This window comes from Emydura macquarii, unplaced genomic scaffold (genome assembly GCF_026122565.2).
Source record: "Emydura macquarii macquarii isolate MOO-44397 ecotype Brisbane River unplaced genomic scaffold, CSIRO-AGI_Emac_v2 contig_3059, whole genome shotgun sequence".
Lineage (NCBI taxonomy): Eukaryota > Metazoa > Chordata > Testudines > Chelidae > Emydura > Emydura macquarii.
In genome coordinates this window covers 697,019-706,978 of record NW_027133196.1, presented here as the reverse complement: position 1 = coordinate 706,978, position 9,960 = coordinate 697,019, and the positions used below count along the sequence as shown (strand labels likewise).

The 9,960-nt window shown below is 52.9% G+C and overlaps 1 protein-coding gene across 1 annotated transcript; it reads right to left on the bottom strand.

Moving 5' to 3' along the window:
• Positions 1-3,458: 3,458 nt before the first annotated feature.
• On the bottom strand, positions 3,459-9,181 carry LOC137141397 (surfactant protein C-like). The gene is made up of 6 exons (XM_067530258.1): positions 9,116-9,181; positions 7,988-8,329; positions 6,913-7,053; positions 5,847-5,957; positions 4,663-4,829; positions 3,459-3,916 (listed from the first exon to the last, which is right to left on the bottom strand). Exons 1-5 carry the CDS (start codon positions 9,155-9,157, stop codon positions 4,680-4,682), a joined length of 786 nt encoding a protein of 261 aa, XP_067386359.1. The 5' UTR covers positions 9,158-9,181; the 3' UTR covers positions 3,459-3,916; positions 4,663-4,679.
• Between the last annotated feature and the right edge of the window lie 779 nt (positions 9,182-9,960).

Genomic DNA, 9,960 nt, shown 5'->3' with positions numbered 1-9,960 from the left:
CTAGCGCGCTGTCCGTGAGGCAGAAAGCCGAAGACGTGGTGTAAACTACAGTGTTGTTTTATTATCTTTATTTATTTTTTATTCTTTATTTTTATTATGTTTATTGTTGATATAGAAAACCTTTTATTGCAGCATTAAGTAGACATTCTTTTATTTATTTATTTCATTTTTGTAAGTGTCTCAAAGGAACCGCTCCATTTTATTTTCACAACACCATTGAAGATTATCTTTATTCACAGTAAGGTACAGAAAAGTCTGAGCATTGCCCCGTAGCTTTGTGGGAGTGGAACATGAGTTCCCCATCCCTGGCCGCGCAGCGCCTCCCCCGGCATCACCTCAGCCTTTCCCGCCCAGACCCAAGACTGCTCCTGCCGCATCCCCTCAGCACTTCCCGCGCCTCGCACGATTCACCTCAGACCTTCCCCCCTCCGCCCATCCCCGTCCCGCGCTGGTCTTCGCGCAGCTGCTTCCTCCGGGCAGGTTCCTCAGCGCCTCGAGCGACGCCGGCATTTCCCGCCCGAACTGGATCCGTTCTTCGCGCCTTGGCCCGCTGGCGCCGCCCCGCCCCGCCCGCTCCTCGCGTTACCTCAGCGCTTCGCGCCGCAAGCCCGGCCCTTCCCGCCGCTCGTTCCCCCGCTCCGGGTTCGCCCCAGCCTCGCCCCTTCCCGCCCTCCGCGCCTCCCGCCTCAGCGGCACCCGCCCGCCTCGCACTTTCCGCCGCCTCGGAGCTTCCCGCCAGAGGCAGAGCCCGGCCGCCTCCCGCCGTCCCACCGGGCGCTGCAGCCCGGCCTCTGCCCCTGCCGCCGCCTCCCCGCCCGGCCTCCCGCGCCTCTCCCCGCTTCCCACCCGCCGTTCTCGGGGCGCCTCCCCGCTCGCCCGCCTCAGCCGCAGCCCGCGCCGCCACGCGGAAGCCCGGTCCGAGCCCCCCGCCCAGCCTCTCCGGCGCTTGTTCCCTCCGGCCCAACCTGTCCGGTGCTGCGGGGCGGCTCCCGTGCGGTTCTGCCGGCTGCGGGCGGCTCCTGGTGCCGGGGCGGCTCCTCTCCCCGTTGGGATCCGCCTTCTCTGAGGGCTGCCCTCGAGCGGCGTCGGCGCCTCGAAGATCCGAAGTCCGGAGCCCGCGCCTGGGCACGTGCTGCCTCGTGCCGCCTCAGCGCGTCTCTCAGCCCCGCCCCCGGCTCGTGACGTCTCAGCGCGTCTCTCAGCCCCGCCCCCGGCTCGTGCCGCCTCAGCGCTTCTCACAGCCCCGCCCCCGGCTCGTGACGTCTCAGCGCGTCTTTCAGCCCCGCCCCCGGCTCGTGCCGCCTCAGCGCGTCTCTCAGCCCCGCCCCCGGCTCGTGACGCCTCGGATCTTCTCAGTCCCGCCGCCCTCCCCTGACTCTCAGCCCCGCCCCACCCCACCCCACCCCGGGCTCGAGCTGACTCCGCCTCCCCCAGTTTGAGCTGTAGATAGCGGGTTGCTGGTGTAAGGTGTTTGTGCTGCTGGTGGTTAATAATGCATTCATGCAATGACTTATCATGCTCGCCTGCAGTATTCAACGTGCATGCTGTTAGAAGGACCTGATTTCTTATTCCTATCCAATGGCAGCCCTCTGAATTCTCTGTCCCCTTCCAACCTATCCCCAGGATCACTTCCACAGCCCTGGTTTACTTTCACACCTGTCTTGGGTGTGTTGATCACGGTCCCAGTCTGACAAGGAAATCAAGACACTTATCACAGTGTACGCTGTGTGCTGCACACCCTAAGCCCGGTTCAGGCGTCCAGGATGGTCCAAGGTAAATAACAGCCATTTTACATTTGTATTGCAACCGGACTCAAAAACATTTTGTTCTTCTCCCTTGAATGCTAAAGAATCAAAATGGCAGGTGACCTTTCTGAAATGAGTTAGAAGGTCCTAGTCCACGTCCTTGTGAATTTGAATTTGAATCATTGAATTTGGCATTCATTAGTATTTTTGTTAGCGGTTCCTGAAATTCATTTACCTCTGCTGTGAAAGGTGAGAACTAATTACGCTATGGTATAGAGCTGGGTGGAGAATGGTCATTCTGTTTTGCAGAGGATTTTGCTATTTCAAAATCAGATTTCATTCTGATTCGGAATGATAATCCAAATTTTTGAAATTCTCTGTAAAATGGAATAGCTGATCTTCACTGAGTGCTAAAGCAGCCTGTTGGATTGCCCTAGAACAGGGAACCCTGGGAGCATAAGAAGCCCTACCTCCAGGGTAGTACAGCTGATGAGCTGCCCTGGAGCTAAGGACCCTCAGAGCTAGGAGTCATGAGCCTGGGAGTTAGGGCTCCCACAACTTTGAGGCCCAGGTTCCCAGCTGCCTGCCAGATGGTCTGCCAAGGAGCCAGACAGGTAAGCTGTCAGGAAGCCAAGCTGGTTTCTGATGGAATCCTGCCTGGCAGGCAAGGTTCCACTGGAAACATGCTTGGTTTCTGTTGGGATTCTGTCAGAATTGATGCAGTCCTGCAGAATTTCAATTTCAACAAAACAGCAAATTCTGACAATTTTTTTTTCTGACAAGCTCCACTAATTAGCAGTGGAGAGCAACACTATGCACTAGTTTTAAACAATAAGATCATCATAGACAAATCAAAGAGCAGGGAAGATAATTTTTAAATAGGCAGAATTATCAGGGGAAATGCAAGCTGCAGCAACAGGGTCTTTGAGATGTTTAGCCAACTTTTAAAGCATGTTAACTAGCAACAACCTAATATCTTGAATATTCAGTCCTGGCAGATCTTTTGTTTAACTGTAGAAGCTCTTCCCCCACCCCTCCAAGAATATATAATAACTCTGACTGAGGTATTCTAGAATGTTACTTTTCTGAATCAGAGATCTACTCATACCTCAGAATATTTAATGCATTTATTCCCACACTGCCCTTGGGAGGTAGGCCAGTGCTGTTACCCACACTGTACAGACAGAAAACTGAGACACAAAGAGACTAAATGACCAGCTGCCGGAGGGACTGTCTTTGCAGTCTCTTCAACCAATACACAGACCTGTGTCTTTAGGACTTGTCTCCAAGTGAGAATTAATCTGAAGTAAGGTAAAGTGTGAATTTAAAGTGGATTAACTATTCCTGATTAACTTCATGTGTGGATGCTCTTATTCCAGCATAAGAGTGCCTTAGTTTAAATTGCTTTAGACCACACAGTGACTGCTATACAGAAGCAGCTGCACTGCATTTGTTCGAAGTCACACAAAGTGGATTATGCTGATTTGGAGTAAGGCACTTTTATGCTAGAATAAGCGCATTCACAGTTTGAGTTAATCAGGAATAACTATTCTGGACTAACATCCCATGTAAACAAGCCCTTAGTCTGGTGAGTTGTGCCTGCCGTCATCGCTCTGGCCACATTGTGCTATCCCCAAGGCTGTGAGGTCCTGTGACGGGAAGATGCAGAATCTCTTTACCCAGAAGGAGAAACGAGAAGGACTGGTGACGGTTTGTACATTTTATTCTCAAAAAAGAAGTCCAAAAACCCACAGTGGCAGCAATTCCCTCATTCTATAATGTGCCTTGCAAATGCCCACTGCCTCCAATGCAAACAGATCAGCCTATGTAGAGCTGTTATTTCTAGCAGGGTCCCTCTGGCCCCTCCTCTCATTGGCACAGCTCCTCCGTCGGGGCTCTCCTGATTCTGGAAAGTTGCCCTATTCAGGAAAGTATCTAAGCAGCCGCTTGACTTCCCTCGAAGGCAGGGGGACTTAAGCACGTGCTTTGTTCTTTCCTGAATTGGGGTCAGCGAGAGAGTTCTGCACAGAGCCAGCTGCATCATAATCACCCACAGGTACATAGTCAGCAAAGCTACGGCTGGGAGTCTGGCTGAAGACATGGCATTCCCATCCTGCTGGGATCCCCTCAGAAGCAGTGGCAGGTAGGTGATGCTGTGCCTTTGACGGATCCTGCAAAGCAAAGGCAGGGGATGAAAAATGATTCCTGTGAACATCATGAGCTGTAGGTGTCACTTGGCCTCAAGTGCTTCCCTAGCATTTCCTCCCTCATTTCTGCTTTTAGGGAGAGATTTCCAGAGGCACAAAGGGGAGTTAGGTGCCCATTGGTTTAATGGGACAGTTGGACAGTTAATTGCCCGGGCTGCATTTGCAAATGTCCCCTTATTCTAATAGACAGCCAATAATTTCCACCCGAGCAGCAGAGTGTGGTCTTCCTATCAGTCACTCCCCTCTGTGCTAAAGGGCCTCCTACCATGTGGCCCTGCCATCTCTGACTACAAGCTGTCATTGTCATCCAGCAAGGCTGCTGGGGATCCGTATCTCGTTGTCTCAGGGTGGTCGTGGAGCCCCCACACCCTTTGCAGCAGGCGTGCAACCTTGCAAGCTGCCTGCTGACTCTCCCAGGAGTCCCAGGGAGGACTGTTCCAGCCCAATGGATCGTCTCCTCTGAAGGCTGCAACATTTGCCAGCCATTCCTGCAGGGCCCCAGCTCTGCCTGGCAGTGCCTGGCCCTGCTGTGTCTGCACGTAGTCCATGCCCGCCGGTTCCTGCTCCCCTAGACCCACTCCCAACATGCCTATCACACACGCTTCTCCTGTAGAGCGTGTGTGTCTGTGTCTCCATGTGGTCAGTTGTGATTGTTCAGCTACTGAGCATATTCAGCTCCCAATCTGACACTCATCCACATTGCTGCTTACCCCCCCCCGAGCCATTCCTAAGCCCAGTAGATGGGAACGTTGCTGCAGAGGATGTTAATTGTGGTGCCCAAGATGGAGCGATCAGCCAGGGGCACAGGAAAACCTTTCTCCTCCTCCTCCTCTTCCTCTTCTTCACCCTGCTGGGGAGTCAGGATGAACAACTTGAGCTATGACATGAAATATTAAAAATGGACACGCACACAAAACACCCTGCACTCTTGTTTGCTACAGGAGTAGACACAGGCAGTTGACGTCCCCATATATCTTACGTCCTTAGTGGCAATACTATATGCACACTAGGCTTTCTGCTAGTGCCCACTGTACTTCCAGTGCCTCCAGATCAGCAGTGAGTATGGATTCCATGTCTGGAGGGCTTACCGGATGGCCATTGCTTCTGAAGCAACAAAAGCTTCTAGCAATGCTGCCTTGGCTGGAGATATACAGGTGAGCCTGTTTTACTAGGACATGGTATTATTTGAATATACATATGGGAGGTCGTGGGGGCTAGTGGTTATAGCAGATGATGAAAAATCCAGGACTCATGAGTTCTGTTCCTGCTTCTTGGAGGCTGTATGGTCTAATGGACAAAGCAGGGTACAGGACATCAGGACTCCTGGGTTCTAGTCTTGACTCTGCCTCTAACTCACTGTGTATTTCTGTTTGCCATCAATCCCCTTAGAGCTTTGAGAGTCAATCAGTGTTAGCAAAGCATTTCCATGCCCTCATACATCATGTGCTTTATGAGAGCAAATCATTCTCACTCACAACAGCTGGTAAATGTGAAAGATACAAATAGAGGAACAATTAAACTCCTGAGGCTTCTGTGGAATCATTGGAACAGTTATGGCCAAATTTCCACTCTCGCCTGCATCGATCTGAATTTGTGTGTGCAAAGAGTGACTACACTCTCTCACACACACACCAGCAACTAAACATGCACTAGCTCATTTTGTATGTATAGCTGTTTTTTCCAGCTGATGCATGTGCATAATTCCAGGTGTCCCTGATGTACCATCCTTCAGAAGTTTGATCTTTGGAGCCTAAATAGCCTCTTGTGTCTGTTATCCATATGTTATTTTCCACCCACCATCATCACTGCATGAGTGCCATTTCCCCCATGCATTCCTGGGCCTACCTCTATACCCAACACAGTGCACGTTTAGTGTGCATTCCCAGCTGCTCACCTGGAGATGCTGGAATGCCTTGGCAATGGTATCCAGGCCTTGAATATTCTCCTTGTCCATCCTGGTGATGTAACAGGCTGGGCCTTGCCAGGATTTGTAGCCAATCAGCAGCTGTTTGCAAACAGAGCATGGTGACTTTTAACCCTGGCTTCCCATAGCGGCAGCACCCCAGCTTGTATTCACTGGTTCTAGATCACCCGCTCCTACTGCACAGCCCCTTCTGCTTCGGCCATTGTCTGCTCCTCTTGTTTGTTGAAATAGTGCGGAGCCCAGGAGCCTCCTATACCGTCCATGGCCTTTCCCTTTGAGACTTAAAGCCATCAACTCAAGATGGGCTAGGGTCGGTGCCATCACTCCAGCCCTATCCGAAGTGTGGGGGTTGGCTAGATAGGAGCTGGATCCAAACCTTCTTGGGGGTTGGTTTTGCAAAACCCAGGCTTCACAAACTTCAAACCCACCTTCTGATTTTTGCTTGTTTCCCCTGCACCCTCCCCCAGCACCTTCAATCTCACGTTGGCCAGTGAAGACAACACACCATCCTTCTCCTCTCAGAGCCCCAACTCTAGACCCATTCACTCCCTCTGTCGCCTCGCTCTTCCTCTCTGCTCCCGTTCCTTCTGTAAAGCTGGGTTTTCCACATCTCTGGCATCACCCATTTCCTCCCTTACCCCCCAGCCCTGCATCATGATAGAGGAAGAGCAGACCAAGACTGGATTCCCGTGTGCCAACAGTTGCGGCTCCCTGCTTGTCCTGAGTGCTGGCTGTTGAGCAACCCAAGGACCTTCCTCCCAGGGACTGACTTCCCTTGCCCCCATTCAGGGGTGTGATACCACCCCGCTGAGCCTGGAACCCCTTCTGATTTTGACTGGCAGAGTGGCACCCAGCAGAGCCTTGCAGCCTCTCAGAGCACTGTCAGTTTTAACGCAGCATCGCCACATTTGTGCCCGGATGCCACGGCCATGCGTGGGTGAAAAATAAGCTCACTCCCTGCTGGACTCCAGTGTCCCGGACGGCGAGGGCCTGTTCTGAAGCGCGCACACCCACCAAGCGAACGCTCCCTCCTTACGTTACTGTAGTCGTACACCACCGTGCCCGGGTCGTTGGTTCCTGCCTCAACGTGGAAAGTGGCCACCTCTTCTTCCCAGTCCATGGAGAGCTGCATCCGAGACCCTTCCCCCTCCAGCCCCTCAATGGTCATTTGCAAAACCTAGGAGGAGAGCATACAGCCTAAGGAGTGAGAAGCAGGGAGAGCTGGGGCGCTAAAGGGGAAGAGATAGAAGGGATTGGATCTCTATCGTCTCTGCTATGGGCTCCCTGCACCCAGAAGAGCAACATTACTCCATTCAAACCCATTTGAAGCTCAGCCATTTCAAGGGGCCCAGGGGCATTTTGCGGTTGCTCTTCATTTCTCCGTTACCTCTAGTAATCAAACTGGCTCCCTTCCCCCAGGCTGGCCAGGGCCCCAGAGTCTTTTGCAGAATGAGAAGGAAGAGTTTATTGGGAAGCTACGCTAGAGATGGATATTTTTTCTCCTAAACATTCTCCTGATAACCCAACAGAGCTAGGCTTCCCTCTCCCTTTCCTGCTATCCCTATGTATTGTGATGCAGGGTAGACAGGATTTGTCCCAGTGGGCCAGGATTTCAATCAGCCCTCTGTGAATTAAATGCAACTGCAACATCTGCCTCGGTCCTTGACTTTGCGCATTCACGGTTGTAATCTGTCCTCTCTGCGCCAATCCTTTTTCCTCCAATGAACGACTGGATGAGTCCGCTCTGCAGCCAACAGGACCCCATCTGTTCTTTCTGCACCCATGCTTGACTGTCTCAGTCTTGTTCTGCCTCTCTGTGCAGCTGTCCCCACTTCCTCTGACTATTACTAGTCTGGGATGTGGTGACAGCAATCCCTTCTGCGGGGCAGCAGCAGTCCCCTAGGCACCTGTGGAGGGCTGTGCCCTTTGCATAAGTCCCCTTTGCACCTACACAAGGCTGCATCTACGGTCAGCTCCACCAATCCCCATTGCATATGTGCCTAGCTGCAGTTATCCCCTGATCATCTATAAACTGCTGCATTTGGGCATGACTTTAACGCCTCCCTTTGCACCTGTGCATGGCACCACCTGCTCCTTCTCCCCTTACTTACAGTCTCAGTGTGTTCCTGGGTCACATGCAGTCCCAGCAGCAGGGCTCCCAGGACGATCACAACTATCAGCACAATGACCACCACAATGATCAGGATTCTCTTGAGGTGCACGGGGCAGCCGGGGATCTTGGGGAGATGGAGGAGTAGCTTAGGAAGGCAGCAGAAGATACGTTTCCAGCAACTGCAGCAGCAGCTGCAGCAGGCAGTGCAGCTGGGGCAACCTGGGCAGCAGGCCGTGCAGCTGGGACACTTGGGGCAGCAGTCCGTGCAGCTGGGACACTTGGGGCAGCAGTCCGTGCAGCTGGGGCAGCCGTCCATCTCTGAATCCAGAGTGTTGTAGTCCTGGGGACACAAGCAAGAGCACAGGAAGAGGTCACTGCAGGAGAACTGAAGGAACTAAATGCAAAGCCAAAAGGGAACAGGGGGAGTGGAAGAAGGTGTGAAGATGAGAGAGAGGGAAGGAGACAGGACTGGGGGAGAGAAAGACAGAGAGAAACGAAGTGCAGGCGCAGGACTTGGGGCTGGGATGAGCCGTGGTTTTAAGGAGCGCCTTCCATATGCATCGTGTCCCCAAGTGCTGTGCAAAGCAGGGAGCTCGACCCCAGTGGTGTGGCTGGCTCCATAGGCAAGATGCCATCACCGTTCAGTGCTCACTGAAAGCTCCATGCAGTCTCAGGCAACAATCTCTGCCTTCTGGGGAGAAGCATGGGCTGGGTCAACAGAGTCATGTCCCTTCTTCCCCCTGGGACCCACCGTTAGATATTTTTCATGCACCCTTGAGAGCTGCTAGAGCTGCTGCATTTCAGAAATGCACCATCGGTGACGCTTGACCTGATCTGCACCCCGTTCAGCACTGCGGGACGCAGATCAAACATCTCCTACATCGTTATGGGCAGGCACGAGCAGTGAGCCACACACGGAGACATGCACCCGCCCATACAGAGACAGAGCCACACAGACACACGGCAAGCTGGGAGGAACAGAATCCGTAGCTGACTCAACTATAGCTGGGCACGAGAAATGATTGGAGCTGCAATGTATCAGCTATGGGGGACATGGTAGCTTTCATGAAGTCTTTGTGCTTTGCTAAACCCAGCCCCGGGAGGAAAGGGTGAAGCTGAGGCTTACCGGCGGGTCCTCAATCAGAGCCTCCTTGATGCTGATTTCCATCTTGTTGCTTCTCCTGTGGTACCTGGCCGTCCCCTTCGTGTGTAGAGCAGAGAGAGACTTAAATAGGGAACCGGAGGTAAGAGAAGGCGAGGGGGGAAGGGACGCTGGAGTTCCCCAGCCCCTTCTGGCCACAAATCAAGTGTCTAATTCACTTCATTTTTGTTTGTGAACCTGTTTCCTTGGAACCCTTCAGAGCCGGGTTTCTGATAAGCCCCTGAGCCCGTGTCAATCAAGAGTCTCTGAGGACACTTGTCTCTGGGTACATGGGCCTCTTCGTGCCCAAGAGCGGCACCATCTGTGGTTCTGAGGCCAAAGTCATCCAGTTTCGAGGGGCTAGTGCTGCTCTTCAAGCTGGAGTATCCGGCCTGTCATGATGGCCAGGGCCAGGCTTGGCTCAGCGCCCCGAGTCTCTTACTCCCCTGACACCTGCAGTTGCTTCAGATGTTCAAAGCCAAAACCGAAAATCAAAGGCCTCCCACAAGAGCCCTAGCCGTGAGTGCCTGGGCCCTTGTCGGAGTGTGGGCAGCCAGGGGCGTTTGGGGACGGGCCGTGTGCAAAAGACCATCATTTCCAACAAGTGTTTGCACCACCACCTTGCCCAATCTCTCCAAGGCAGTAGCGATTCCATCGAGAGGTGGAAATTGTCTGGAGCTAACACTGCTGCGTCCTTGTGCTACCACTGCTACAGTTTCCTGCTGTAGGTTATGTGGAAGCATAGGACACCGAGAGGGTGAAGAAAGGAAGCGCTACATGTGCGAGAAGCTACATGGAGGGAAGTTTGCCGGGTTGCGCCTGCAGAGATG

What these genes read in the sequence shown, in the direction of transcription:
- LOC137141397 (XM_067530258.1), bottom strand. Translation starts at nt 9,157, where the DNA reads ATGGAAATCAGCATCAAGGAGGCTCTGATTGAGGACCCGCCG. An exon ending in CTCTGATTGAGGACCCGCCG is followed by an intron (nt 8,330 to 9,115) that starts GTAAGCCTCAGC and finishes TTGTGTCCCCAG; the next exon opens with GACTACAACACTCTGGATTC. An exon ending in CCCAGGAACACACTGAGACT is followed by an intron (nt 7,054 to 7,987) that starts GTAAGTAAGGGG and finishes CTCTCCTCCTAG; the next exon opens with GTTTTGCAAATGACCATTGA.